At 39.4% G+C, this 27,817-nt stretch overlaps 3 protein-coding genes and 1 long non-coding RNA gene across 4 annotated transcripts; 1 reads left to right on the top strand and 3 right to left on the bottom strand.

Annotated features, from left to right (window-relative positions):
* Positions 1 to 2,547: 2,547 nt before the first annotated feature.
* hoxc9a (homeobox C9a) lies at positions 2,548 to 8,745 on the bottom strand. The gene is given in 3 exon segments (XM_048240682.1): positions 2,548 to 3,376; positions 4,395 to 4,422; positions 4,424 to 8,745. Coding segments are annotated over 3 exon segments (816 nt in total). The 5' UTR covers positions 4,964 to 8,745; the 3' UTR covers positions 2,548 to 3,128.
* Positions 8,746 to 12,762: 4,017 nt separating this feature from the next.
* On the bottom strand, positions 12,763 to 16,177 carry LOC125293051 (homeobox protein Hox-C10a-like). Its single transcript, XM_048240672.1, has 2 exons — positions 15,337 to 16,177; positions 12,763 to 13,504 (listed from the first exon to the last, which is right to left on the bottom strand). Exons 1-2 carry the CDS (start codon positions 16,076 to 16,078, stop codon positions 13,230 to 13,232), a joined length of 1,017 nt encoding a protein of 338 aa, XP_048096629.1. The 5' UTR covers positions 16,079 to 16,177; the 3' UTR covers positions 12,763 to 13,229.
* Positions 16,178 to 16,405: 228 nt separating this feature from the next.
* LOC125293058 lies at positions 16,406 to 18,724 on the top strand. Its single transcript, XR_007193315.1, has 2 exons — positions 16,406 to 16,632; positions 17,942 to 18,724. It is a non-coding gene; the product is annotated as an uncharacterized LOC125293058 (long non-coding RNA).
* A 3,586-nt stretch (positions 18,725 to 22,310) lies between these two features.
* Positions 22,311 to 26,071, bottom strand: hoxc11a (homeobox C11a). The gene is made up of 2 exons (XM_048241299.1): positions 24,458 to 26,071; positions 22,311 to 23,142 (listed from the first exon to the last, which is right to left on the bottom strand). The coding sequence occupies exons 1-2, from the start codon at positions 25,140 to 25,142 to the stop codon at positions 22,910 to 22,912; spliced, it is 918 nt and encodes a 305-aa protein (XP_048097256.1). The 5' UTR covers positions 25,143 to 26,071; the 3' UTR covers positions 22,311 to 22,909.
* Between the last annotated feature and the right edge of the window lie 1,746 nt (positions 26,072 to 27,817).

The following is a 27,817-nucleotide window of genomic DNA, read 5'->3' as shown; positions in this document are numbered from 1 at the left end:
GCGCTGGTTGAGAGGGCCTCCTTAAAGTATACTCTTGTGGTTTTGTGGCGGTACTGACGATTTTAACACATCATCGTAAAATATGAAAGCACACAGAGAGAGTTTATAGACTTTTCACAGTCTATAAAGATGCAGATTACTGGTCATTTCTGGCCTGGTTAGAACCTTGTTTTAAAAATTGAATTATTCTTCATGGCTACAATGATCAGGAATAGCACAATTAGCAAAAATCTCGGCAAAAACAGTCTAACATACTACTAATAATAGGCCTAACAACAACAACAACAATAATAATAATAATAATAATAATAATAATAATAATAATTTATATTTGTTGTTTTGCCGTAGTTCGGCTAAGAGTCATAAGAAACATTTACAATTTCTATAGTTTTCAATCCATGATAAAGAGCCTATTTGGACATGACGTGTGAATGAAATTATATTGCAATTATAAAAGTCCTCCAAAACATGAGCTATAGCCCTCCTTTGATAATTGTATATATTTTTTATGTATGCACCCCAAAACATTAACATACAGTGTCTGAGTAACTCAAGCCACAGTCTAATCTATACAGTCTGAATCTATAGGCTACAGATGTAAGGTCCTAAGTTATAGACGCTTTCTATAAGATATATAGGGCTACGTTTTAGTCTCGCTTTCCACCAGGAAGATTTTGCCTCAGGACATTTCAAATAGCCTAAGCATTCCTCCAGTACTCCAAACCCAATGCCTTCTACATTTTGGTTGTTTTGTTTAATAGGCCTGTAAAGGACCTAGGGTATTACCTGCATATGTCGAATATTAAACAAAAAATGTTCATCTATCATACCCTGAATCATAAAGATAACCATATATCTGTAGGCTACTATTCAACGAACAACTGAGTTCTTTTTTGTGACCAATGTGTAGCCTAACTCGACAGACATGCTCTTCGTCACAGCACTCGCATTGTTGCTTAGGCCTAGGCACCAATTTTCAGTCAACAGCGTCATCTAGCGTTCAGATGGGATACCTACATTACGTCATTCAACACACAACTTGCAGGATTGCCCTCAGATATTTGCCCCTTATTTTCTTTTCGGCGCAGTAACTGATTTGCGAACACATATTCATAATAGCCTAGTACGCTGTCATGGCTGGGAAAAGTAGCCCACTCCTTTCGATTATGTAGGAAGGGATAAGCCCACAGGGCCTACAGTTAATCCACAACCTAGCCTACATTAAACAGGGTGCAGTGCTGATTTGTCCTTGGGTGGATAGCTGTTAATTCCTTTTTTAGAATATAGCCTACTCTTTCTCGCCGAGAGGTGTGGGGAAAAGCATGTTATTTCCAGCAGGCTTCAGGGTCTAATGACACCCAAAGCCCCCTTTGAACGGATCCACCATGAGTGTCCATTTAAACCATAAAGTAATTTAGCCCAGACGTCTAGCCAGTTCGCCGGGTCTGCTTTGTTCGTCTGCATTTGAGACAAACAACGTAAGACTGTAAAACGAGGGCTTTTTTGTCCTGTGCGGAAATGCTCTGGATTAGGCTTTGAAATTTCAGCATCCTGTTCGTATTGTTAACCAATACAAAACGGCAATTTCACCCGATGTCAGGAAACAAACGCCAGACACAGAGACTTATGGCTCTGGTTTCTAGACAAAACGTAAAATAATAATAAAAACACACACACACACACACATATATATATAAGCTTAAAATAATTACTTAAGACCAATCTGTGGATTTATGTGGAATATGTTTAGGCCTACACTGCAGTGATAATATTCTTAGCATGTTACCAAGTAGCCTAATATAGTCCACTTTTGCTCTGTGAGATAGAGACACAGATAGTGGGAAAAGGTCAAAAATAGCAACCATTTAGGCCTACTTTTTTCCCATTAGGCTAGTGATATCTGTGAGTTATATTGCTACTGGTGGCAGGCTACCTGTGAAGACACAGCGTCCACATTTCAAATATGACCACATTCTTTGAATATAAATCTCTCTCTCAAAAGTCTCTCATTTGTTAGGCTAATTATACTATGAGGGCCAATACGTAAACAATATTTGTCTTCGAAAAAAACAATATGGCCCGTTGCTTAATTAGAAAAGTCTAACACTCAACGTTAAGTCTTAGGTGTGGGCCTGTCACATTCATCGTATATGCTAAGGCCTACATACAGCAAAATCATATAGCCTACTATCCTATCCTTTCTAGAGGACTATGCTTGATCAGCCTGTAGCCTACACGTTGGTCAAAATACAATTCGTCTATCGTCTTCCAAAAAAGGAGAATAGCTATGAGTTTTGCTTAAATTTCAAGGGGCACTGTACGGTATCGTAATACGATGCAAAGTTGTTTTCAGCCTTTTATTGACATAGGCATATGTGTGTTCATGCTTTTGATTACTATTGTGACGTTTAAATACTCAGTTTATAATGTGATATTTAGTGGTAGCCTATCTATCCAGCGACAAGGAGCAGGCTAGGTCGCCATCTAAAATCCGGCCTACAGCCTGATGTAACAATAGGTATACTATAAAATTATGAATCACAAATATTTGGATGTTGACCATATATTTGAACAGAGCAATGGAGAAAGAAAACAAACGTAAACAGAACTATTGAAAATACACGACTGGGTACATCGAAAATCTACAACACCACGAAGACATTAGCACATAGGGTATTTGGACGAAAGACATTATATTTTTCTGTACAAAATATCTCACTTATTCACAAACACCCAAACATAACGAGAAGAAATAGTGTCTTGAGAAGTTCATAAATTACTAAATGAAAAAGACACGGCAGTTCAAGTATTTTCTTGCTTTTACTTCGAGGCAGCTTTTCCACCGGCCTGTATCCTTAGGCCTGTTTTAGGTTTCATGAATCCATGACTAAAAGGGTTTCCTCTAGCATAAGCAAGCAATATTTCACCTCTGTAATTAAATCGCGCCAAATTCTTGCTCCAAAAAGACATAAACAATAAAATATACTAAAGGAGTCCGTTTCACAGGTCACAGGAATGAATACAACTGTTTACTGCATAAGACATTTCTTGGCCACAGTTCCTCTTGGTGTGTGTGTGTGTGTTTGGTGAGACTGTGCACTCTGGTGGGGTTGTTTGTTTCACAGTTTTTATGACTGTCCTTTGTTGTCTGTTTTCTCTTTGTTCATTTTTTTCATCTTCATCCGTCGATTCTGAAACCAAATTTTAACCTGTCTTTCGGTTAGATTAAGGACTCTGGCAACTTCGTAGCGTCGGTCTCTGGTAAGATACATATTGAAGAGAAATTCTTTTTCTAGTTCCAATGTTTGATATTTGGAGTATGGGCATCTTTTTTTCCTCGTCGATCGCGCATGGATCCAATTGGCCACAGGGTTATCTGTGTAAAAAATAAGAAAAAAATAGATGATTAAGTCATGATTTACCTCCACACACTTAAACTCTGCTTAGAAAAAGAAAAAGAGTGTGACTTCAGAGGTGAGCAAACCTGCTAAAGTATCTACGCACTTGCCCTCGACTGAGGGCACAGGCCTCCAGTAATTATGGCAAACTATCAGATCTGATTCCCGTGCTAAAAATCGCTTAGTACAGTGAAAAGGCGTCATAAAGCAGGCCAAGTGAATGCACCTATTCGCTTTATAGGCCCATAAAGAACTAAAACGCCCTGTGGTCTCCAGCCCTTATAGTGCTGCAGTCGCGGTATAGGAGCCGGCTCTGTAACACGGCACAAGTTGTTTCTTTAAGTAAAGTCTTTGTTTGTTGAACTCAAATTGATGATATCCGCCACAGTAAGAAATAAAATAAATCCATGAGACATCACTTATATTTATAAGGACTATGATAAAAGAGGATGCATTATAAATGTGGTGGGGCCTATATTTTGGGTAAATGGTAGCCTATCAATACCCAGAAATTAAAAGAGATAAAAATGAAGATGTGAGCCCCTCAGTAAAGTAGGCTACAGGTAAATTATGGGCTATGTAAATTGGCTAGACTATTCTGTCACCGTCATAGAAATTATCATTAGGGTAAAAATAAATGAGCAATGCTAGCACTGGAGCTAAATAACAAGGACTTTGGTTCTTTGAAGGGAGGGCTCACTCTCCACCTCGCCATTAATTGGACTACTAGAATTTTATAACCATTTACAACCCAATGTTTGGTGTGTGTGTGTGTGTGTATGTGTGTGTGTGTGTGTGTACGCGCGAGTCTCTGTGTTTTCCTTTTCCAATACCTAAGAAAGCCTTCTCCCCGTGGTTAGTCAGATTACAACAGACAAGGATTATTGAAATACACACCTCGTGAATCTGGGAGCCAGATGTTAATATCTACAAAGAGAAGACACACTATTGCAATAACACAAGAGCACATTGTGAATGAACATGGATTCAACTTACTCGGGTCTAATTCTGGTTTCTCGTCTTTTTTCTTTTCCGGAAGAAAGAATCTCAGTCTCAGGCGATGGGTTGTGCGGCTGCGTTTTCTCTCGGATGTCTGCCGGGGAGCAGTACAGATAATCCGTATAGGTGCGTCCGTTGGCGGACAAACAGTCTCCGGTTCTATGCTCTTGAAAGGCGTCGGGCTTCAAACCATAATGCCGACCGTTAGCTGGATAGCCAGAAAAGGATACGGCACCAGGAATTGGTTCTAGCCATGATCGTACATATCTCGAGTCCGTTCCCAAATGAGGTTGGTGAGTGTATGGGTGGTACACCACTGAAGACTGGGAGTGAACAGGGGCCCAGGAGGTAGTGAAGACGGTTGGTTTCGGGGCAAAGCTGCAGGAAGGGTAGTCTCCACACTCAGGCACCAGAGTTGTCGAACGGGGACCGGAGGAAAGCGGACCAGCAGAGGAAAAGCGAGTCGACAATACATCATCGTTTTCATGGTTTATCAAAGAATCCACATAATAATTAGTTATGGGACCCGTGGTCGACATTATCCGTCTCCTCTCTTTTACATGCATCCGATTATTATATGGACTGTAGGCTATGTGTACTTTTTTATCTACCCATAGAACAATCAAGCAGGTAATTATTTCTCAAACCGTCTTCATCGTCTATTGGCTGACTCTGCAACACGTGATTATATTTACCCCCACAAAAAAATGCACAGTGGATCAATGCGCGACTTGTCCTGGGATAGCAATGCACTTCGTGATAACAGTGTGGTGGTTTTAAGATTTCTCTCAAAGGGACGCCAGGATAAAAGTATAACTCCAATCCTTTGGTCTAGCTATTCTTATTCAAAAGATTTTTATGAAGCCGCGTCGCTCTACGAGGTACGTTAAGATCTAGCAATGGCACTATTTTTTTATGTAATTAATCTTTGTCGAGTCTGTCCCTACATCTGTGGGAAGCACTGTGTGCGCCAGTAGGATACTTCAGTAACACCGCTTTCGATAGTAAAATCCACTATTTGACTCCAAAGGAATTGTTTTTGTCCCTGATTGACATTTATAGTGTGTCTGATTTCCCCCTAAATGTGGACAATTCCTGTGCTTTCACAAACCCCCAAAGTCTGGTCTGTTGAGTTGCAGTGCGTCTTTAACACACTGGAATTATAGTTTCCATGAGTCACAAATAAACACAAGCAGGACATCCCTTGTAAAACGATGTTTTTTAAAACCGGGGAGGTGGGAATACCTACATCCTCAAAGACGTATCTAGCTACATTCGGCAAGTGGCCGTGCATGTTTTTATGTCCTTCAATAAATTTTTACGAGGACCATTTGATTGTTCATAAACGTGTCGTTAATAAAACTGTGGTTGAGTTCCCAGTATAGCATAAAACCAACACGAGGCTTGTGAAAAAAGTCCCATCAAACAGTGATGGAGAATAAACCAACTTGCAGACAAGGGGAAATAGAGACCAATATGGGCACAATCTTTTTCACATTATCATCGCCAAACAAATTGTAAATTGTAAAAGTGCTTGCGTAAATGTATAATGTAAATGCAGGCATAATTATTCTTAGCCTAGAAGAAATCCCTAATAGTTTCTGCATGTCTAATAAGACACGATCCAGAATTTATTTTACTGTGTAGATTGAATACTCACTGAAACATAAATTATAAGTAGCCTAGGCTACAAGTAGGCCTATACATTTGGTTATATTGTTTTACCGTCATATTTGCTTGTTTGGTCCTATAACTGACATAAGGTAGCCTAGGCTGAGTTGCTGTCCGGTTTAGTCTTTGCATGTGGTATGCAAACAACAAGTTTATATCATCGTGGGACTCGTAATCTGTAGTGCATGGTGTGCTTGATTCAGAAGATCTGATTTGGCCGATTTCGTAGACATTTCTCGTTCACAGACAAATTCGGAAGAAACAGCTCGGCTAAACTCGTTCATAAAGATGTGTGAGTAGGCTTTGAGATTATTAATGGTAAGTATCACGTGCAAACAGCCACAATACGGGTAAACTACAATACTTTTCAACGATTAAGTCTCTTTATTAAGTGTCTTTTTAAGTGTCAGACAGGCCTACAATTGAAAAATGTGTCTGCCCACAACAGCAGGCAGATAACAGGTGCTGAGTTCTTGGTCTACAACTCGAGGATATGATATTGACATTCGGCATTGTCCAAATCAGTGCATGTCTGCTGTCATTGTCAGCGTTAGGCCCAGTATCCAGGCGGCCACATGAGGTCAGGCTTTTTTCCTCAAAATCTTTCCTCTAAAGCAACACACACATATACACACGTACACATTTAAATCAATTTACATTAGTCTCATTCATATTGTTGGGGTTTCATCTATTATTATTATTATGATTATGCTTATTATTAGGCTATTATTATGAGTATTATTGACTGCAGCCGTAACCTCGACTAGGCTTTAACTTAGGCTAGATGCATGAAATAGGTTCGTTCAGCCCGTAAGCAGACTATCAGTCTAGATACTTACGATAGTTATTGTTAACATGAATTAGTTGAGTTGAAAGATTTTCCTATTTATTTAGACTGTTTTTAAATCCAGGAAAATACATTATTTCACAAGTAGCCTTTCCTGAAAGTGTAGCCTACTTTTATGAATTAAGCACTCTTACCATATCATGACGCACCTAATGCACGAATATGTTTACTAAATTCTATAAAGGGTAGCCTACAACGCAGGTACAGCGTATGGGTTCATGTGAAATGCATCTGCCTTAACGTCATAGCATAGCCTACATCATGCCCGCAAATATTCCAAAAACGACTGTAGTGTTTGTAGTGCAGTGTACAACTACATTCTTTTCTCAAAAGCTTTTGATAATAAACAATAATTAATAGGTAATATTCGTGAAATATTTTCCATTGTTCATGCCAATCGTGACACTTACCTAGGAACCTAGGAACAGTTTTCCTTTGCGTCTCGGTTTGTTTGGTTTCTTCCTTGTAATTTTAACTTTTTTATCCTTTAATTTATCAGATTTGTGCCATCTATAAAATATTACAATGGACATGTATCTGAACGATTAGTAGCCTATAGATAACTGATTTAAAACATGTAACCCATTTTGTCTGGCTTGTTGTTTACAATTAGGCCTATACTAGATTATATCATCATAACCACACCCATTTACCAGATGTCGTAAGCCTTATTTTAGGCTAGCTCAATTGTTTTAAATATGATAATTTTGTCATATTGTTAGGTAACGTTAATGTCACTCTTTACCTTGTCTTCATCAGACTGCGAATGCAATTTACCTAGTTAATTTGACAATTTGACTCCCCAATCCATCTATTCCGCATTGCGTGACAAGTTCTTTCATCCATATAAACTAGTTGTAGACAATAGGCCCTGATTGACATTTTGTTGCCTGATTTTGATGTTTTGTGATTAAAAAATATTACGCCTAAGTTGTCTGGGCTTTTCAACTAAATGGATATTTGACAAACATAGGCCTACGCCAATCTGTGAGTGTAAACAAAAAATAACATTATAACATTTATAGAGTAGAGGCAAACAATTGTACGTTTGAAATAGTCTGCTCAAATTATAGTGACTGTCTTAACCGTTTATACTTCTCTGTTGGGTGCTAGTGACCCATGATACGTCCAAATGAGGCAATCCGAATTATACTATCTGTGGGGAAAGGCTATCCATTGTATAAATACAGTGCAGCTCAGTTTTCTGCAAATGTAATAATATTAGGATGACTTAAAAAGGCAACCCGTGGTGTTTAATGTTTGCCATGGGTTTGGATTCATATAATATTATCTAAAAATATAACCTCTCCTCCCGTAAACTAAACTCCTAAAAAGAAATAGTGCATCAATGCTTGCACATCAATGCAGCACGCCACATTACCTAAAATGGTGTCCTTAAGGCTGCAGCGAATGCTTCATGCAATTTGATTCTGTGGTCTCGAGTCTCGACTGCATGTTTTCGGTCAAGGTTTGGCTGGTGACGTTTTGCACATCAGAGGCACACAACCTATTTCTTGGCGCAATTGGATACATCTATTCATGAATCCATAGTTTTGTGTACAAATAGCCTAGATAGATAAATAGAGATAGATACTTTACTCATCCCGAGGAAAATGTTAGAAATGTTAGCCTATTTAAATGTGACATCGCATATTTGCTATGAGACGTGTTTCATGAAACAGGATTAATTAATATGTTCATGCAGCACCTTTCAATATGTGACTGACAATGAATGAGCATAGTAGGTGTAGGCTACTTAGGTATAAATTCATTCCGTGTGAATACAAACCAGTGAGTAACAATTGCCATATATTCGTAACTTTTTGTAAATCTGGCTAGACTATTTCTTGTATGATCTTTCTTATTATGATCACCTGGTTATGCTCATTGCTCAATGCCTACCCGAATGGCAAAAAATGATTCCAGATTAACCTCCAAAGGAAGGCTGTAAGGCACATTCACGTATTACGCTAGAAATGCAGTTATTGGTCAGTCGTCAAATGGATGCGTAACCTTAGATAACCGCATGACGCCTACTCTTGAATTTGACTGACAACTAAAACAACAAAAACAACTAAACAACAAAAACTATTATCATGAGTTGAATCTACCCGTGTACATATATGTGTACATAAATAAGGCTACAAGACATTAACGAATATGCATTTCATGTTATGAAGTATTGTGATCTTCCATGTATGTCTAATGTAGGCTATACTTTGAATTGGATGACATGCATGTTTTGACCAAAGACATCTGTAATAAAATTAAGAAGTGTGTAGCCTACTATATGTCTTTGTGTCTTCATTTTGTAGCACACACACACACACACACACACACACACACACACACACACACACACACACACCCACACACACAATATGATTTGCCTATGGTCATCAGTATTTAGTCCTTAGAAACTATAGCCTAAACGTAATTGGCGTCACTCAACCTTTGATATGTATCCATTGGCGCTTAAAGTTGTGGCTACAAATAACCAAGGTTTTGCAATAATATTTATTAATTTGCCTACATATAATACAATTACACCTACCTCTACTCAGTCCCTGTGAAAGTCTGTTCCGCCATATAAAACGAAAACTTGTATCCGAATCGAAATTCATGGCCGCATTTTAGATAAGCACCACTGGGAGGCCTGTATTTCAATATCTTGTGTATAATTCAGTGTGTCCACGGACAAAATATGTCCACTATGGCTGAAAACACTATTTCACAAGTGATGTGTGTTTGTAGTATATTGGCAACATTTTACCGTGCCAGGCCTGAGTTCGTAAAACAATTAAATCCCAGGATGGTTAAACGGCGAGGCATTGGCTAAACTAGCCCGTGAGCTACGAAAACCTTGATAGATCGACTTAAATAATGATTCCGTTTATCCACTTCTGAACTCCTTAGAGGATGGCTCCTGTTCATCAGTGCCAATTTGTGACTTTCTCTCCCAAGTTACAAGCTGCACACGCCCAGTCCTCTGACTACTAGTGTGTGTGTTGTATGTATAGCCTATTTTAAATATAAAACAATATTTGATCGCCATATATTACACTCTGAAAACCATATGGACATTTAATAATTCTCGTTTTCTCTCCCTCCCTTTGCTGTAATCTATACCAGAGTTGCCTTCTACATCCTTTGCATGCCGTAGCCTACGACTGGTAGCGTCTTTGTGGCTATTACTCGATTAGAGATTCTACACAGAGAACATGGACAACACTTTGTGTATAGCTTCTGCTCAAAGTAGGCCTGAACATCCCGAACTGCACTAAATCGCAGGCTATTCTTCGCAAATTGCCGCTGTATCCGCCGTGGAGGTATCCATGTCCTGTGGGGGCCATCTCACGTGCTGTAAACTCTTTGTTGCTGGCGCATTCCAAAGGATAAGTCTTTCACTTAACTGAATGAAAATGACTTTGGATTCCAGACTGTCTCCTAACGTCTCAAACAGCTGAGCTGTACAGGGGGAAGGAGGTTGAGGTGCTAGGACAACAAGAAAATATTTACAGCACAACTGTTTCACTGCCACGCAAGACACTTGACTGTGCTACGGCTCACATGAAAAGGACTGTCTGCAAATGCAATAGGCCTATAATAAATAATTGAAGGATTGAATGCAAATGGACATTTGAATTTAGGGGACGTGCCATGTGTCATGACATGTTATCTATTTTGTGGTGCTGTTATTAAGACGTGTTAAAGGCAAATAAAGGTTTTCATTAGTTTACAATTCACAAACACCTTACAACTTTATTTTTTGTTTTTGATCAGGTTGGAGCATATCTATTAAAATAGTCCTCCACAAGAGTTAAAGTAAAATGCATAGTGAAATACTTTGCAATGTGCTGTTACATATTCTCATTCAAAACGTTTGTTTATATTAGTTTTCCAAACTTGAATTGTGCGCCTAGGCTTACATACACACACACACGCGCGCACACAAACACAAACAAACGCACACACACACACACACACACACGCACACACACACACACACACACACACACACACACACACACACGCAAGCCACAGTCTACAACATCAAAAAGTAAACAGATCCACATAATATGTACCATCAAAATAAATCAATACACAACAATAGCGTAAGAGGTAACCTGCATATTAAATATCTCAAGTCTGCATCTTACCAACCTTAACCGGCTTTTAAACTATTTTTGGTTTCACTCGGCAGCAGATATCTCTTCTTTCTGTAGCATCATTTTTGGAATGTATTGTATTCAATTTGCTCTTCCTGTTAACAACCATCAACCCCTCCTATCTATCTATCCATCTATCCATCTATCTATCTATCTATCTATCTCAAAGATGACAGATAGGAGTGATATGTCAAAACACTGACTTCCACTCCTTTGGACTTCCAACTTCCAACCAAAATATGGGCCCAAGTGTTTGTGCGGTCGAAGTTTACCCCTGAATGTTTACAACCTATTCTTCCCCTGAGAACCTTACTTGATTTTACAACCAGTCACATAAATGGAACCAAAGCTGAGAGGGGTGCCTGTCGCGGCTGTAACTGTGCAGTTCATTTACAAAGCCATTTGCGAGGATTTCAGTGGTGTAATTTAACGGCAATTGTCGCCCTTGATGAAGACGAACTGACGTAATCAAGGCAGTTTCTTGTTGCCGAGCCAGGATGCCAATCCCAACAACATGAAACTACCTAAACCACGCATCAGCTGTGCGTAACTTGTAATCCAGCGGGGAGGACAAACGACACATGCACCAGAAACAAGTAAGAATAAAAATCAACCATACAGTTTGATGATATAACTGGCCGCTAGTATGCTAATTGTAGTTTTCTTTTAAAACACATGGCTTGATTCATGTCCAATTCAGTCGTGACATGAGATTTTGAAGTCTACTTCCAAACAGTAGGCAACCACAAACAAACTAACAAAATAGTTGTTATCATGATAGACTTCACGACCTGTCAAGATCCCATGGAATTAGTAGTAGGGTAGGCTATTTCAAATGGGTGTCAGCTAAAGTGAAGGAAGCATGCAGCATGGATATTGTAGGCTATGATGACGCGAATTAGAATTCGTCTAAACAAAACAACAATTACAACCAGTAGTCTGTCTTAAATGCAGGAAGTATCCCAAACTTGCTAAACAGCTACAAATGAACTCTGGAGATGCGCAGTAGCCTAACCACCTAGTCGGTGACATATGCAAAGTGCATTTGTCAAAGGTAAAACCAAACCACTGTACTATTGCTACCAGGACTCAGTTAAACCTGTCTGGAAACAGCTGCCACGATATCTCGTGTCTTCGCCAGAGGGTCAGAGTAAATAATGACATACTGTGTCCTACCTTACGAATCGTCGAAGACCGTGCACGGGGTTGTCCATCTTGTCATCAGCTTCCTGAAGTCCTTTCTCTTATTAGCCATCCATCGTAGGTTCTTGGTATAAAAGTGTTCCATTATTCCCTCTAGCTAGCTGCTAGTTCCTGGAGGCAACGAGTTCGCACACCGCTTCGGTGAATCCAGCACATTGCAGTCCCGGCTATGTGGATTAAGCCCTCCTCCACTCACCTTTTAATGCATCTTTACTGCAGCAGCACATTATATTTGCAGATTATAAAATCCACCCCCAGCGCTTTGCAGGACTGTCCTGACATTACAATTTTATGACCTTGACTTACTGTGGTCACCTGGATAATATTTAAATCAACGTTATGGTCTCCCACTTATATTAGAGACCTGACACACTCCCCCTCCTTTCTTCTTCACCCTCTCCTTGTGCCTCTTTTTTCTGTCTTAAGTGATGTCAGCAAGGACAACCAGGGGAAGCAGATCAAAGCATGTCTTGCATTATTTTGGCCAACCCCTAGTTTATTATTATTATGATCCTTTGAAAGGAATCACATGATATTTTAGTCACCAAATAATAAATGCATAAGAATAAAACAATGTACATGCAGAATACATCGTGCAAATTGTATGCGACACTTACAACATATAAACTCACAAAAGACATTATAAGAATGTTGAGGGCATCTTATACAAAAAAAATGCGTAAAGTTTACTTTCTGGGCAATCAATATTCCGTATGACGGCTATTTACACTATGAGGTCAATGTCTTATTCAGGCTTTGTACAGGACCAAGTCAAGCTGATATTAATTGTAAAGGTTTCTTTAGAATTATGTAAACAGAATTGTGTTTGTGTCATCCGCATAAATCTCCCAATCCCGGATCATAATCCACATGCTCGAACGCGCGTGTATGCGTGTGTGTGTGTGTGTGTGTGTGTGTGTGTTTGTGTGTTCGCACATCAATTTAATGGAAATTGTAGCCTGTTAGCTCACGAACTCGGCTCTCTCTATTTAGCTTCTTCAGTTTCATCCTTCGATTTTGGAACCATATTTTGACCTGTCTATCAGTAAGGTTGATACTCTTGCTGATCTCCAGGCGGCGCTCACGGGTCAAGTACATGTTGAACAAGAACTCCTTCTCAAGCTCGAGAGTCTGGTACTTTGTGTATGGGCATCTCTTCTTTCTTCCACTTTTTGCCTTAAGCCAGTTTCCAGTTGTCTTTTCCAATCGATCCTCATCTGTAGGATAACAGATATACCAGGTTATATTAGCCAAATTTATGTTCACATCATCCAGAATTATCAGAATAACTTTTGTTTGAATCCAAATTTCATTAATTCAGCACTGATTTAAGTATGCAGAAATCCTGTTTCTAAACCTTTAGATCAAGTGACAATGGTGGGTGAGATAAACGTTTTTATGTTTTTAAGGCCATGATGAGCCTATTCAATAAATTGCAATGTGGTAAGCCTAGCCTATGCGCAACTATCACCGTAGTCCTCATACAAGTTATTTCTTTTCAATTAAACAACATGAACGGGATTATTGTGCTATAAATGCGATAAGTGTACAAGAACAGAACTCACTGTTTTTATAGTGAAGTATTACCAGCACTGCAAAGATTGTTATCATTCTACTTGACTTATTGCTCCAACCTAATTTTAGTATTATATGAGGCCAAAATCAAGTGAGCAGTGTTGAAAAATGTGTACAAAAGGTTTACGTCATATATGTAGCTGTACCTATTTTTAAAAGTGCAAGGGTTTATTACCAGACGCGCTTATGAGCCTCAGAATAGCCAAAACAGAAAGGGGGAAATGCACGACAGGACATACTCATCTACCATGATTGGACTATCTAATGTAACTCTTTTAACATAGCTCTCCAGATTTAAACTTTTTGAGCTTTGAATTTTAGGCAAACGAAAGAAAGACATGCTTTCCCGCTCACAATATACACACTCACATTAACTAAAATTGAGCGAATCTGTATATAGGCTATACAGCATACTTTACAAGCGCCTCATACCCTTTCATAAATATATTTAGACCAAGTTCACTATACAAATCAAATATATAATTATGAAATCATGTTTTATGATATCAAATGTAAAATGAAAATGTGAAAACTAACACTAACCCTAATAGTATGACGGAGGAGATCTGTTGAATAATTAAAATTATAGAAAAATGAAACATAACTAAATAAAAAAATTGAAAAAATATGAACCATGGGGAAATGTATTTGCAACATTATAAAGCCAATGAATGCAGTAGGCTAAACCTTTTATCAAGCTAATTTTTTTTTTCAGTGCAAAAAATATATTGGTTTCAGAATTCGATTAAAATAGCCTAGCATGGCTACACGTGTGTTATTTGCTTAACAAGATGTTCAATTTGAATGGCCTGTTTGCGCGTAATATTGCGCAAATGGGGACTGCCATGGGCCTAGTGGCAGGGGACTATGTTTTGTCTGTTCAAATGGTCCATGTAGCAAGTACGTGTGCATTCCAGTGTGTGAGCGTGTGCTTGCGTTATATTGGGCAAGTGGGAGAGTGTTTATTTCAATAGTAAGTGTCTCCCTCCCTTTATGGAAAGGTGTTAATACAGTGAGCGCCGTAAACACATACCCATTCTCCATATAATTGACATTGTATGGGTCTAGCTGTCGCTGTAAAAACGTGGTACAAAATATCTCTGCCATGTAATGATACAGAGATGAATGTACTTAAAGATTATGCTGCTGGAGATGTGTGTTGTTAGAATTCAACTGCTTTACATAATATGTTTTACGTATTATATTCCTACATTTATCATCTTCCCCGCAGAACTGATATTTTGTTTGATATACAGTACTGTGCGCATGTGTGTGTGCATTTAATTTTTTTGTCTACATTTGCAGTGTTTGTTAAGGTGGTTAGTGTCATGGGGTGGAGAATGCGTGTGTGTATGTTTGCTTGTGAGCGCCCGTATGTGTGTGTGTGAAAGAGAGACAGGCAGAGAGACGATACGTGTTGGTAAATTCATCTGTACAGAATTATTTTGTGCTATTAATGGTTTTAGAAATTCACCTTTCAGTTCATTTTCTGAGTCATCTGTACAGCTGTCCGTCTTAGGGCCATTATCCTCTTTCCTAGGTTGCCCTTGGTTGGTATCATGCTCCTCAGCTTTCGTCTCATCATCAGTACTGCCCTGCTTGGGCTTGCTTCTATTGACAGACTCATCTGACGATGGGGTCTCAATGGGCGATGTTATTCTGGGCATAGAGGGAAAATCTGTTCCAAACCCACCTCCTTGTTGTCCTCCCTGGGTAGAATATACTTGGCCTCCGCGGAAATAGTCTTGCGCAGCGACCGTGCTTTGATCCGTCTGCCTGGTATTGTCTCCCAGTCGTATGTACGTAGTAGACGACTCGTTTGAGTCTTTAGACCTATCCGTATCAGCTTGAAATACACAAGAAATGTCTTCTTCTTTGACATTGCTTGTCGCAAACGAACACGGATGCAAAGCCTGGGCAACAGGTTGTCCATTCCTGTAAGTTTTCGCAGCCGTTCCCCAGGCGTCCCGCTGTGACAGGTAATGCGAGTGGTGGTAAGCGCTCAGGGAGAGGCTGGTTGGTGAAAGCTCATCCCGTTTAGACAGAGGTGCGCCCAGAATACCGAAATTTCTCATCATTGAGCAGCCATAGTCTGCAGCCGTTTGCATATACATCCCGGAGTTGGCGGAGTAACCCTCACCTCTGTAAGGAGATGAACCGCCGACTAACGAATCCATTAGAAACGATCCCGCTGCCACGTTGTTCGGACATGTCATTTTGGTGTGTAAAGGACTAGCCTACTCTTTTGTTTTGCAGCAATTTCGCTTTTTCCGTGAGGGATAGGGACAGTAGGACGCTGACATCTTTTGGGGGGGCAAAAATATCAGCAACATAATTATGGATGTCAGAGAACCTTGTCATGTGATTTTCAGACCAATGAGCTTCTGGAAGTGGCCTTGATGCTCCAGACTGGGCTTACGTCACCGGGGTCAAGTTGGTAAACGTAGGAGATGTAGGGTGGAGCAATGGCGCCATCTAGCCAACATTTTCTTGTAACAACACTCTAATTCATAGGAACAAAGAACAGCTGAACCAGGCTTGGCTTTCTGTTGCGGGACTGGGGCGCCTGTGGTAGACCTTTTCTGAAGAGAAACGTAAAGTAGCCCCCCACCCTCACCCCAAAAAGCCTGAGCCGACGTTGTTAAAGACGACTGTAAAGTGATGGCCGATATAAATGTTTACAACCTGGAGAACTCTTTAGATCGTGTCCAGGGATCCAGCCGAACTGACGAAGGCTCAATAGAGGGAATTACCTTAGAATAAGCATGAGGTATGTTCGAGTTATATCATATTAACAGGCCAATCTACTGGGTGTTGTTTTATTTTTGTTAATTTGTTGTTGCAAAAGGGCTTTCGATTGAAACTGCTGTCCAATACTAATCAAATAAAGAATCCCATTGGAGTTTGCCGTTGTTCGCATTGTGTGGAGACTGCAATGTTGGTCTTAATTTAGCTTATAATATGACTGCAATCTACGTACTACTTTCGCTCCTCGGTCTGTTAATAGTATCCAAATATAGATGTTTTCAAATATCTGCCAAGACGCAAGAGAACATTGATTGCTTTGATTTTGGCTGTAGACTTTCCCCCCTTTGCAGTTTGTTGTTTTGTTGTTGTTAAGGTGAAGTAGCCTAAACCTGCCCGCGAACGGTAGCCTACGCTAGGCCCATCGCTGTTGTTTTCCGCTTTACTTTTAGCCTCTTCTACAGTGGTTGGAGCCCATACGATCTCCTAACCTCACGTGTTAATAATTCATTTAGTAGAATAACACACATCCATCTGTAACACTTGTAATATAGGTATTTGAATGAGTAATTTAACTGTATTTTGTGTGTTGTGTCAAGACTTACACACATACTCCAGAGTATTTAATATTAATCAAGATTAAATTATTTAACGAAGAAATCCACACTCAAAAGTACCTAAAGTTAAGTCAATAATGTGTATCTTACTTTGAGGTAATTTGGTAAAAATAGGAGTCGACATTCGTTGAATCAATTCGCCTAATTTTGGTTTTCGTGCGCTGACATCTTCGGGTTATGTGCGTAAATCTGCGCGTAAAATGCATATGTTCACAAGAGAAAATGATGTCGACTAATGATACCACAACCGTGTTACATTTTTTCTGTAGTAAATCATGATGCTCATTGATGGTGTGATTGGACGTCAAATTAAACCATGTAATAGAAATGTGTAAACATTTTCTGTGTATTTGTTTTTTTTGGGTGATTTTGAATGAAGCATTGTAAACATGTTAGCACAAAGGGTGTGACATAACATTTTGATCGATTTTTAAGCGGTTGAATGAAAGGTTGTTACATTTCGGTAATGTGAATATTATAACATAAATAAAACAACCTATACATAAGCCTACATGGGTGTCCTGCCGCCTTAAAACACCTTCAAAATTCAGATGTATACATCTCATGCATATATGCTTTTTCACTGAAAGAAAGTCGAGTTTACTTCTTCAAACGCTATCACCCAGTCCCCTACCAACATTTAACTGAAGTAATTGTATATTTCTTCTGTAATGGAGGGTTTGTTTTGAAGGCCTTGTCCGTGGCTTTATCTTTCAGGAGCGCAGACTGAAAGGTCACTGCCAATGACCCTCCGAGGATTTTATTGCATCGGTGTGATTGGTCCATTCCCCTGTCTGTCAAACGCTTGTACATTTCCCCTTGTGCCAATGTGAAAAAAATCAGTAGGCCTATTTAGAGAGAAAGGTCTGTCCATAACATTTTTAACCACAGAACAATTTTTTTAATCATAATACAATGTACAATGTACAATTCTAATGTCTCTTTTTCGCAGTAAGTATTTCATACGTACAATGCCGATGGAGCGGATTATCAATGATTATCAATGGTTACATTAGAAAATATCCAGGCTCCTCCATCATGAAATAACGTATGTTGTTAAAATATTATTCTATGCATGTGTACCTCTGCCTGTGTATTTGTGAAAATGTTTAAGTTAAACCGCGTCATCGTGTTTGTGATCATGTAAATATTGTGTTGACTAAAAAAACCAAAGTCAAGATCAACAGTATGTTTAAAATCTGTTTTGACTGAACACCGCATTACTCCATTGATTGTTTTTGAGAAGTCAATTTGAAAAGAGCATTTTGGTATTTTGCGCAATGACGAATCTGGCAAAGTTTCGAGGATCGAATTTTTCATCGATATCCGTCAGTGTGTGCAGCAGCGCAGCAGTTTTGTTGTTGGACATTTGTGCAGACAGTTTTCCATTATTTGCACAGTTGGAATTCTTACGAGAAACAAACGTTGAATGAGTAATATGTTTCATCTGATTGATTGCTATCTGTACATGTTAATTAATCAATTAAAGGAATAAAGGTTTTTCTTTATCGTGTGTGGTATGTACAGCTTATCTCTTACTAGCCTACTTATCGTTTACTACTGACGTATGGTGGTCACAATGTTTGGAAAAATATTAACACATTTAGTATGTAAAAAAACAACTCCATATGTGGAAATGGTTGTCTTTTCACACTTTGGGCATATAATCCATTCTTCATTTATACCTATCTGAACCTGTTCAAAGGACAGATGAAAGTTTAATTAATGAAAGTTTAGAATTAATTTGATCTGTGTATAATTTGTTTATTTTTCAACACTTGAACGAGTAGGAAAGGGAAATAATATGAGGCAAGACAGGGAAATAGGGACAAGATATGGTGGTAAGATAGGGACAAGGTATGTATAATCAGTTGTGAGCAAAAGGCCCACGGCCTTGATCTTAAGACAGAAGACTAGGAACTATCCGATTCAACGCTACAGTACCACATCACTCAGGTACGTACACTACATTTGTTTTGCTCAGAACCCGGGCGGGCTGGACCTGTAAATGCATTGCAAGGACCATGAAATATCTCTCCAATTTAAAGTAACGAGGTTCAGCTCTTTTCCCTTCACTAAACAGCCGTCCACCCACGGCGCTACGAAATTTATAGCTGCTGCATGTAACGTCTTAAAGACAATTATAAATCAGAGAGTGGTAATCGAGATGCACATCAGCATTATATTAAATTTTAATATCGCGAAAGACCACCGAAATGACTACAGAACACCGCCTAGGAGGTTATTTTTTTTCACTGTACACTTATGTGAGAGGAAGTCACTACAGGAACCCTGCAGTAATGCACATTTTCAACTGAAATCTCACAAAGCAATTAAAGTGCAAAGTAGTGATGTGCTGGGCTATGGATACCCCTGCTGAGCATTATTTAACCACATCACATTTTTTGAGAGAAGACAAATCAAAAAAAGGTCTCCGATGATTTTAGTAACAACTCAATTTCAGATTACCATTTGCATTTGCATTACTGTCGAAAAACAGTTAGAAAATATTAATAGGAACCATCCTTAATCTTCAGTACTTGCACGTTTATAATACCATAAACACATATGTTTTATTCTTAATTGTTATTCAACGTGCTTCCAGACGAAACGGAATTTCATACAATCATCTAAGTTGTCTTCCAGGCTAGAGTCTGATGTTGATGTTTCTAAGGGCCCCGCCATTTTCTTTTCCATGTGCCAAGAGCGCACCCGGATGATTCTTTTGGCTCCAGCATTCCATTTAGATCACTCCACCAGAATCTATCAGAAACATTGCCAAAGTGAATGAAAACTCAACATATTCCATAGCCAATCAAGCGCTACACAGTTCTTCGGTCATAATTACCGAGCACATTTAAATTCGCATTTGTGAAGATAGTTTACAAGTGTGCGACCACACTGTTGTGCAGAAAAACGCGCGTCGTTTGGTGTGCTGTTAAGAATTTCAGCGAGACACGACCCCAAAACTTCATTTGTTTGATATGCATTATTTCAGACATGCTGTGTGGTGATGGCGACGATACAAAGACAGAGGAATTGGATATATTAACTACGTCACAGAGCCAGGGCCAAGGTTGGTGGGTGTGGCAACTGCATGGAGCCTTCCGTAGCCTTGATCCCTGGTTGAGATTCTCCTTCCCCCTCTACAACCGCAATCTTATCACTCCGTCTGTTATTTTGAACAAACCACTGAGTTATCCTCCCTCTCCCTCTCTCTCTTCTCTCTCTCTCTCTCTATCACACACACACACACAAATACAAAAGTCATTTAATATATGCTAAATGGGCTTCATTTCTAGGTTTTCCCATGTCCAGATGCATGTGTCAAACAAGCGAAACAAACATCTCTCTTGCTCTCTCTCCCTAACACACACACACACACACACACACACACACACACACACACACACACACACACACACACACACTTATTTCAGCAAAATCTGAATGTACGAACTTTGAAGAAACACCCAAAGCGGTGAACCTAAATGTGAACCTAAAACTGCTCATGCGTGAAAATATTACATTTTACAAGGACAATAAAGAGTATTTACTGGGCCCGCTGAAGCTGGCAGAGTTACCTGCTGTAGCTTAATTGTAAGGGTCAAAGTTGGTTCTCTCTACACATTCCTTTTTCTGTTCCCACTCATTCTCATTGGCTATTTGTCCTCCTCCACACATTTCCTGGCAAAGGGGGCTCCTTGATTCCGCTTTATTGCAATGGGTTAAAGGTGAAGGCCTTGACATTATTGAAGTTCAAAGACAACTTTTTAATTATATTTTTTAACTTAATACACACGTGTGCAGCTCGCACACGTGCAAACCCAACATACACATATGCCCGGATGAATACACACTAAGGCACTGGAAGCTATGGCATAATTACTCGTGGGCACATTGCAGGCGTGCATATGTGCACACCCACAGGCACAAACACACACTTGCACTTCAATGTGGGAGCAGACAGTAGACACACACGCATGCACAGACACACAACACACACAGACATACGCGCACACCCAGAAACTCAAATATCCACATACATGCACGGTATCCACAGGCCATCATAAAAAAATACATATTTATCTAAGGGTCACTACCTAACAACCATGTACAGTTGACAACCATGTACAATTGACAGATCAAATCGGAAATCGGTGGAGGTGGTTGCAAAATAAAATGTCACTTATTTTACATATCGAGTAGGGCTTTCCAACGTTTTGTCTTTTTTTCCGAAAAGCCAGTCTTACTTGTTTGCTATTTACTGCGGAAGTCAACGCCATTCCCTTCGAACAGACGGTGCAATTAAGGGAAAAAATAGCCATTTAGTGCCTCTGCCTTTATGGCGGTGTCTAGACTGCAAGAGTGGCTATTCCATTTAGTGAGCACTAAAGGAGGTTGTCATTTCCCTCTGTCTTTCCCCCGCCGTGATTCTTGGCTGCAATTTCAATGTCGTCGTACTGCGTCTTTCTCCGTAGTAGGCCTACAAAAGGTGTAAGGGCTACCCACCGTTGATCTTAACGCACGCTAGCATAATATCTGGTTGTAAACCGCCTTCAGTTTCCCGCCTCTCTACTCAAATCCTCTCCATCTTCTCTAACACAATGAGGTCTTTTTTTCATTCCGTTGGATTGAAAATAAACGATTGCAAACTACTAGGGATTTTAAACTTTTTGAGCGCTGACCATGAGGCCTGTGTGTGTGTGTGTGTGTGTGTGTGTGTGTGTGTGTGAGAGAGAGAGAGAGAGAGAGAGCGAGAGAGAGAGAGAGAGAGACAGAGAGATAGTGTACATGTAGGCCTACCTATACTATATAGCATGTAGCTTGAAAACCTACTTGGCCTAAGCATCATTAAATTATTTGGAAATTACCATTAATACCAACCATTGTTTTTAACCAATATTTCGGTTTATTCCTCAATATTTCTGACAGATATAGTACACAGGCCCAATGTAATCTTTCTTTCCGACCGCATAACAAGAAAACATCAAGCACAAAGCAAATAATTTAGAAACGAAATTTAAAGCTCTTGTGTTTGCCTCGGCAATATAATGAAAATAGCAGCAGGGAGAAAGAAAAGAAATTCGAAATAAACTTATATTTACAGTCACGAATGCACTTTGCATAGTCTCTGTACAAAGAAAAAATTATTACAGATTGTACACGTCACAGTTCTCGATGGCTAAAATGTAAAAAACTTGCTTTTTTTTTTTTGAAAGATTCAAGTCCGAAGTCCGAATCGAGTGTCTGCGATTATGTTACATATATACAATGACCACATACACATAAAAGTCAAGGGTTGTCAAATATTCCACAACCTAAAAGGACAGTTTCGTAGCATACAAGTAACTAACATATTAGGTGTGCTATGAACAATAAAACAAAGATTTTAGAGGAGTTGGGATTTACATATGACATGAGTGAGCTAGACAATAACCGAACATAAAGGACTTTTTTACAGCAAACAGCAAATAGTTTTAAATGCACTTACAATGCAATCACGGGCAACTACGCTTTTATGCTACTGACAAATAAACGCATTCGTTTGCTGTTGCTACGAACGATACCATTATAAATGCTGACTTAAACTGATTTTCGGGTTGTTCATGATGTGAAATGGCCTAATTATGTACCACAGTAACAATAGGTGTAACGAACATTGACACCCAGCGAAATGTTCAATTATAACAAGGGATTTCCCGAGAAGTATTGCAATCGATCTCTGCTTAGCTTCTTTTCTTTCATTCTCCGATTCTGGAACCAGATTTTGACTTGTCTATCTGAGAGATTTAACATCCTGGATAGCTGGAGCCTTTTCTCCTTGTTGATATAAACGTTAAAGAAAAACTCTCGCTCCAGTTCTCGAATCTGAAACTTGGAGTATGGGCATCTCTTCTTCCTTGTGCGTGGGGTACCTTGAAACAAAGAAAAAGAATGCAAATGAGTATATGCATTTAGGCTTCATACACATCCACACAAGCACAGCGCAAATATCACATTTAAAAACAAGTGGAGGTCGCACTCATAAAATTGCCTCTCAACAGGATTTCTAATGCCAATTCCATCTTGATGCATTAGGCTAGCCTACCTTCAGGTGTCTGCTGTTGAAAAGCTAAATGTCTTTATTGGAGGAATGCAAAGGTGCCTATGTGGCTAAGACGACGAATATATCAAGCATTACAATATCCTATGATGACAAGGAATGATGGCAGTTCTGTAATTGTTGAGTGGTCTATTGCGGGGTAGCAGGCTAACCATCAACTTACTAAACTGATTTTGTATGGCTTTATCAAACTCTAGTTTGTGTCACATTGATCAAGCGACACATTTAAAGTGTATTGTCACATATTAAACACGTGAATTTTTTACTTTAGAAATATACATAAGTTAGAGAAAAAAGTGCATTCATTCAAAATAGGGGCAAATCCTTTCACAACTAAGACTTTCTAATGTAGGCAATGAGGTGGGTTATTCTTTTTTAGTTATTAAAACCGTTCCTTTTAGTTAGTCTTCATTTAGTGGCTTTTGGTTGGAGGTTGAAAAGTGCATAGGCTTCTAACGTGAACGGTTAAACTCAGACTGAACACAAAGAATAGTCGCCGCATGCTTTCTGGAGAATAGACACCTCGTGTTGATTTTGAACATAACAGCAAGATTAGTCTAAGCCTGGAAATGCCATCTTAATTGGCTGCTATGACTTTAGATTGGTAACGAGATACACAGATAGAAACCAGGGGCTCTAAAGCAACATTAGTGCAACACTGAGAGGTGGCTATTTGGTAGGCTGTATGACAGTTCTAGCTAGCCAGCACGGCACTTCAGACATCGCAAGTCATTTGACTATATGAGGGATTTGCTAGTTTACATGCAAGCTGCTAAAAGAACGCTCACAGGACGCCAAAAGCAATGTTCTGCACAATTGGTTTTTACTCATGACAGCCCAAAGAGAAAATCCCTTAAAACACCCAATGCAAGTTCATGATCAAAGTTAGCATTTGTCACAATAGCGCGCTCTTAAAATTTCACAGACTCTAGGATAGCAGCGTCTGTGCTTAACATCCCCTTTTTTCAAAGTGCTTTCCCATCGTAAAAATTCTTCTCATTGGAAGAAAGAGCTTTGTAGGTTATAATAAAATCCTTTGAATGCTTATAAAACTCCACATAAAATCTGACCGACAAAACACCGGGCTAGTCCCTTAACCTTTCCCCATTTACAGCTTCGGTACCTACTCGAGTGACTGTTCTTGTTGCCGTTGCCGTCCTTAGTAGCTGAGGAGGTACACGAGCTCGAAGTTGTATGTTCCTCTCCATCGTTAGTGTCCTTTTTCTGCTCTTGAGAACCCGATACAGCGGCCGGCTGCTGGGGCGCCGAGTCCACTTTACTCGGTTCAGTCTTTTGTAAACAACTGTCTGACTGACTGTCCGCTCCACAATATGCCGTCTCGAAAAAACGGTCAAAGCCTTGCGGAAGAACGTTGTTTTTCCCCACTCCAGAGTAGAACCCGGACGCAGGGTGGTTGGAGTTAGGGTGATGTTGGTGGTGGCTATACACACTCTCGTTTTTCATGAGCATTTCTGTCATGGTGGATGGCGGAAGACAGTCTCTGTGCACCAAATCCTCTCCTGAGTAGCAGGATGCATAGTTGCTTCTGTGGTGCCATTTGCTGGAAGGGTCCAGTCCATACGAAACCTCACGTACCGGCTGTACTTGAGACAGATTCGTGGAATAAGGATAGGTGATTTGCCGCGAAGGGGCCTGAGGAAGGAACGAAGAGACGGCAGAAAATTCGGGGACATAGTATGTGCAGCTTGGGAGGTAGATATTGGAGGCGCAACCCGTTCTGTCCCCAAAGTCGGATGTCCGGTCTTTGCGCGTCTGGGAGCAGAAGTTGCCCAGATTCACCGAGTTAAACATCTTTCCCTCGTACTCGGTACTATAGATAGATGTTTTGGATTCAAGCTGCAGAAGGAGAAAATTTGGGAAGGCGAGATGACGCGCAATCCGTCTAAGTCGCCCCGAGACACGTGATCGAAAGTAGATATTGTCATATATCAATTTGGAACACTTGGATGCGTAGGAGTGGTTCTCTTAGGTAAGATCTAGGAGGTTCAAACGATTAATTTTCAAAACACCGCAGGAGCACTAGGAAAATGAGTACCAGATTTCGATATGTTGTTTCAATGCCTTTTATGGGGAAGCTGTTTTTTAGTACAGGAATGTGTTAGTGTATGTAGGCTAAGTTGCAGTGATTATAAGAATGACCAGGTAAGACTTTTTATCTTCACTACTGTGAGAGTATGTATCAGTTGTCGAATTTGTTAGAAGAGTTGAATATTTGATTACAGATCTGATTATCTATAGAGAGTAATGCAGAAAAGGTAGTAGCTGCTAGCTGTCTGTTTCCCATATGGCAATGGCCTTGAAATAGCTTAGTATCCTTCCAACAGTGACATATAGATCAGAACTTTTCGAGGAAAACGTCAGGATAGTACCTCCACAGTCACAGTAAATGTCATTTACTACATTTATGTAACGTTTTAAACCATTGCACTTGGATAACTGTCAGAAATATAGCTCCACCCCATATCAAGTTGAGGCAATATGATGGTGAGGGTGATAGTGAAGTGGTTTGCATATAAATACATAAATATATTCACAGCGTTGCACCAACTGAGATGGTGTATTTGGTGAAAGCACATTGTGCTATGTTAAGGGATCTCAGATTGTTTACATACTGCGCACTGGTAACTTTTACATGAATCTTGTGTATCTTTCATATATATCAGGGCCTTTGGTTAAGAAGATGTATCTATAACTATTAGGCTTATCCTTTCTGAATTTTGTTTCACAACCCCTCAGTTGAAAGTCTTTTTGATACAAGTTGCTAAAACAGATTTTCTAAATAAAGTTTACAGGCGACATACAATTGACTTGTGCCTTCTTTTGCAATCCTTATTTTCTGTGCCGATCGCTATTTGTTGAACTGAATAACCGTCGAAAGCTCAAAGTCTGAATGGATACTACATATGGAATATCATATCCCATATAGATAACATATTCCTCGTATTCACACGGGCCTAAAACAGACAGGCTTCTAATTTCAAAAGGAGAAGAACTATAGTAAAACTTGCCAATACGCGTGGCTAGAGATAGATGGAGATACTTTATTTATCCAGCACGCTTTGAATAAAAAAATCAAGTGTCTTTTGCTAGACTATGATTGTAGCCTACATTATTCTAAAATAAGCATTCGACGATTTGTCTGTGCGATAAAAGCATATTATAATGTTTCGGCATATTTAACGAGTGGCAACTTTTTAATTCCATTATAATGATCTGTTATTGGGCATGGTTTCAACTGACCTAATCTTTTAAAATCCCAATTGCTGAAACTGATTATTTAATGTGATAGCCTAAGATAATTATAAGTTATCTTTTATGCATTGGTCTCAGAAAACAGGGGTTTATCGGTTTATTGGAGTGTTTAATGAACATTTGTGTTAGCATGCCCACGGATTATCAGGATTGTTGACAGGACTTCTATTTTAAAAGAAGTCTGTGGCAATGACATTACTTTGTTTAGAGCCCTTTTTAGATAGATAAAAGGTTGAGGTGCAAGATGCCTACAACCAAGTACAAAGAAAACAGACAGCTGTCCAGACACAGCACTTGAATTTGACCACTAAAATCCTCCCTGCGTCCACCATAAAAGCACGAATGGCTGGAGAAAAGCAAAACCCTTTGTTCTACAAACAACAAAGAAAAGGAGAGGGAATATAACTAAAAAGTAATTAAATAAAGAAAACGTACACCTGCAAATACCGATTAAGACGAAGATAGGGAGCATAGGCCTAGATAACATAACATCCTAACAGGTAGACATACAATCGACAAAAACAGAAACATGCGAGGAAATTTTAATATTTAATTGAGAAATTAACTGTCCAATTTAATCAATCTGTGAGGTCCGTGTGCATTAACATGCAAATAAATAATAGAATATTAAGCAAATGACTAGGCAACGTGTATATAAAATCCTGAGCGTGGGCCATCCCATACATGAGCTAAGGCATGTGGATATCGACTCTATTTGTGTCTATTTGCGCATAGGAAGTGCTTACAGTATGTATTTCAACTGGTGGCACGATTAATGGAAATGTGATCTCATGGCGTGATACTCGGGAAATCCATGGACAGCACAAACCAACAGATTTTCTCCTTGATTGGCTTTAAATAAATATATGCACAATGCATGTTGCTTGTTGCTTAAAATGCAGTGTATTGTTCATCAGACCATGGAAAGAGCAGAAATGGATTACAAAGTCTATGCAACACCCAGTGAATTATTTTCTATAGGGTTCTGTACATTTGGGAAGGGGTTAATTTTAAAGTGACAGTGATCTACTCGCAGTAGGACCCGGAGGCTCAGCCGTTGCGCGTCTTTTCTCTAAATAAGCACTATTTCTCTTGCAAATGGTTGATCCAACGCATCACGAACATCATTTGGTTACTTTGATGAGCTAAATTTAAAGCGTCCAAACTTCAGAATTGGGCCAACAAAAAAAATCAGTGAGATTTCTGGAGTCCTG

Source organism: Alosa alosa, chromosome 4, assembly GCF_017589495.1.
Source record: "Alosa alosa isolate M-15738 ecotype Scorff River chromosome 4, AALO_Geno_1.1, whole genome shotgun sequence".
Lineage (NCBI taxonomy): Eukaryota > Metazoa > Chordata > Actinopteri > Clupeiformes > Clupeidae > Alosa > Alosa alosa.
This window is presented reverse-complemented; position numbering and strand designations above follow the sequence as displayed.

Bases quoted from the DNA above. Each gene is read 5' to 3' on its own strand.
- LOC125293051 (XM_048240672.1), bottom strand. From the start codon at position 16,078: ATGACATGTCCGAACAACGTGGCAGCGGGATCGTTTCTAATGGATTCG. The intron at 13,505-15,336 runs GTGAATTTCTAA...GTTATCCTACAG, and splicing joins CTCAGAAAATGAACTGAAAG to ATGAGGATCGATTGGAAAAG.
- hoxc11a (XM_048241299.1), bottom strand. From the start codon at position 25,142: ATGTTTAACTCGGTGAATCTGGGCAACTTCTGCTCCCAGACGCGCAAA. The intron at 23,143-24,457 runs GTAGGTACCGAA...CTTTGTTTCAAG, and splicing joins CAACAAGAACAGTCACTCGA to GTACCCCACGCACAAGGAAG.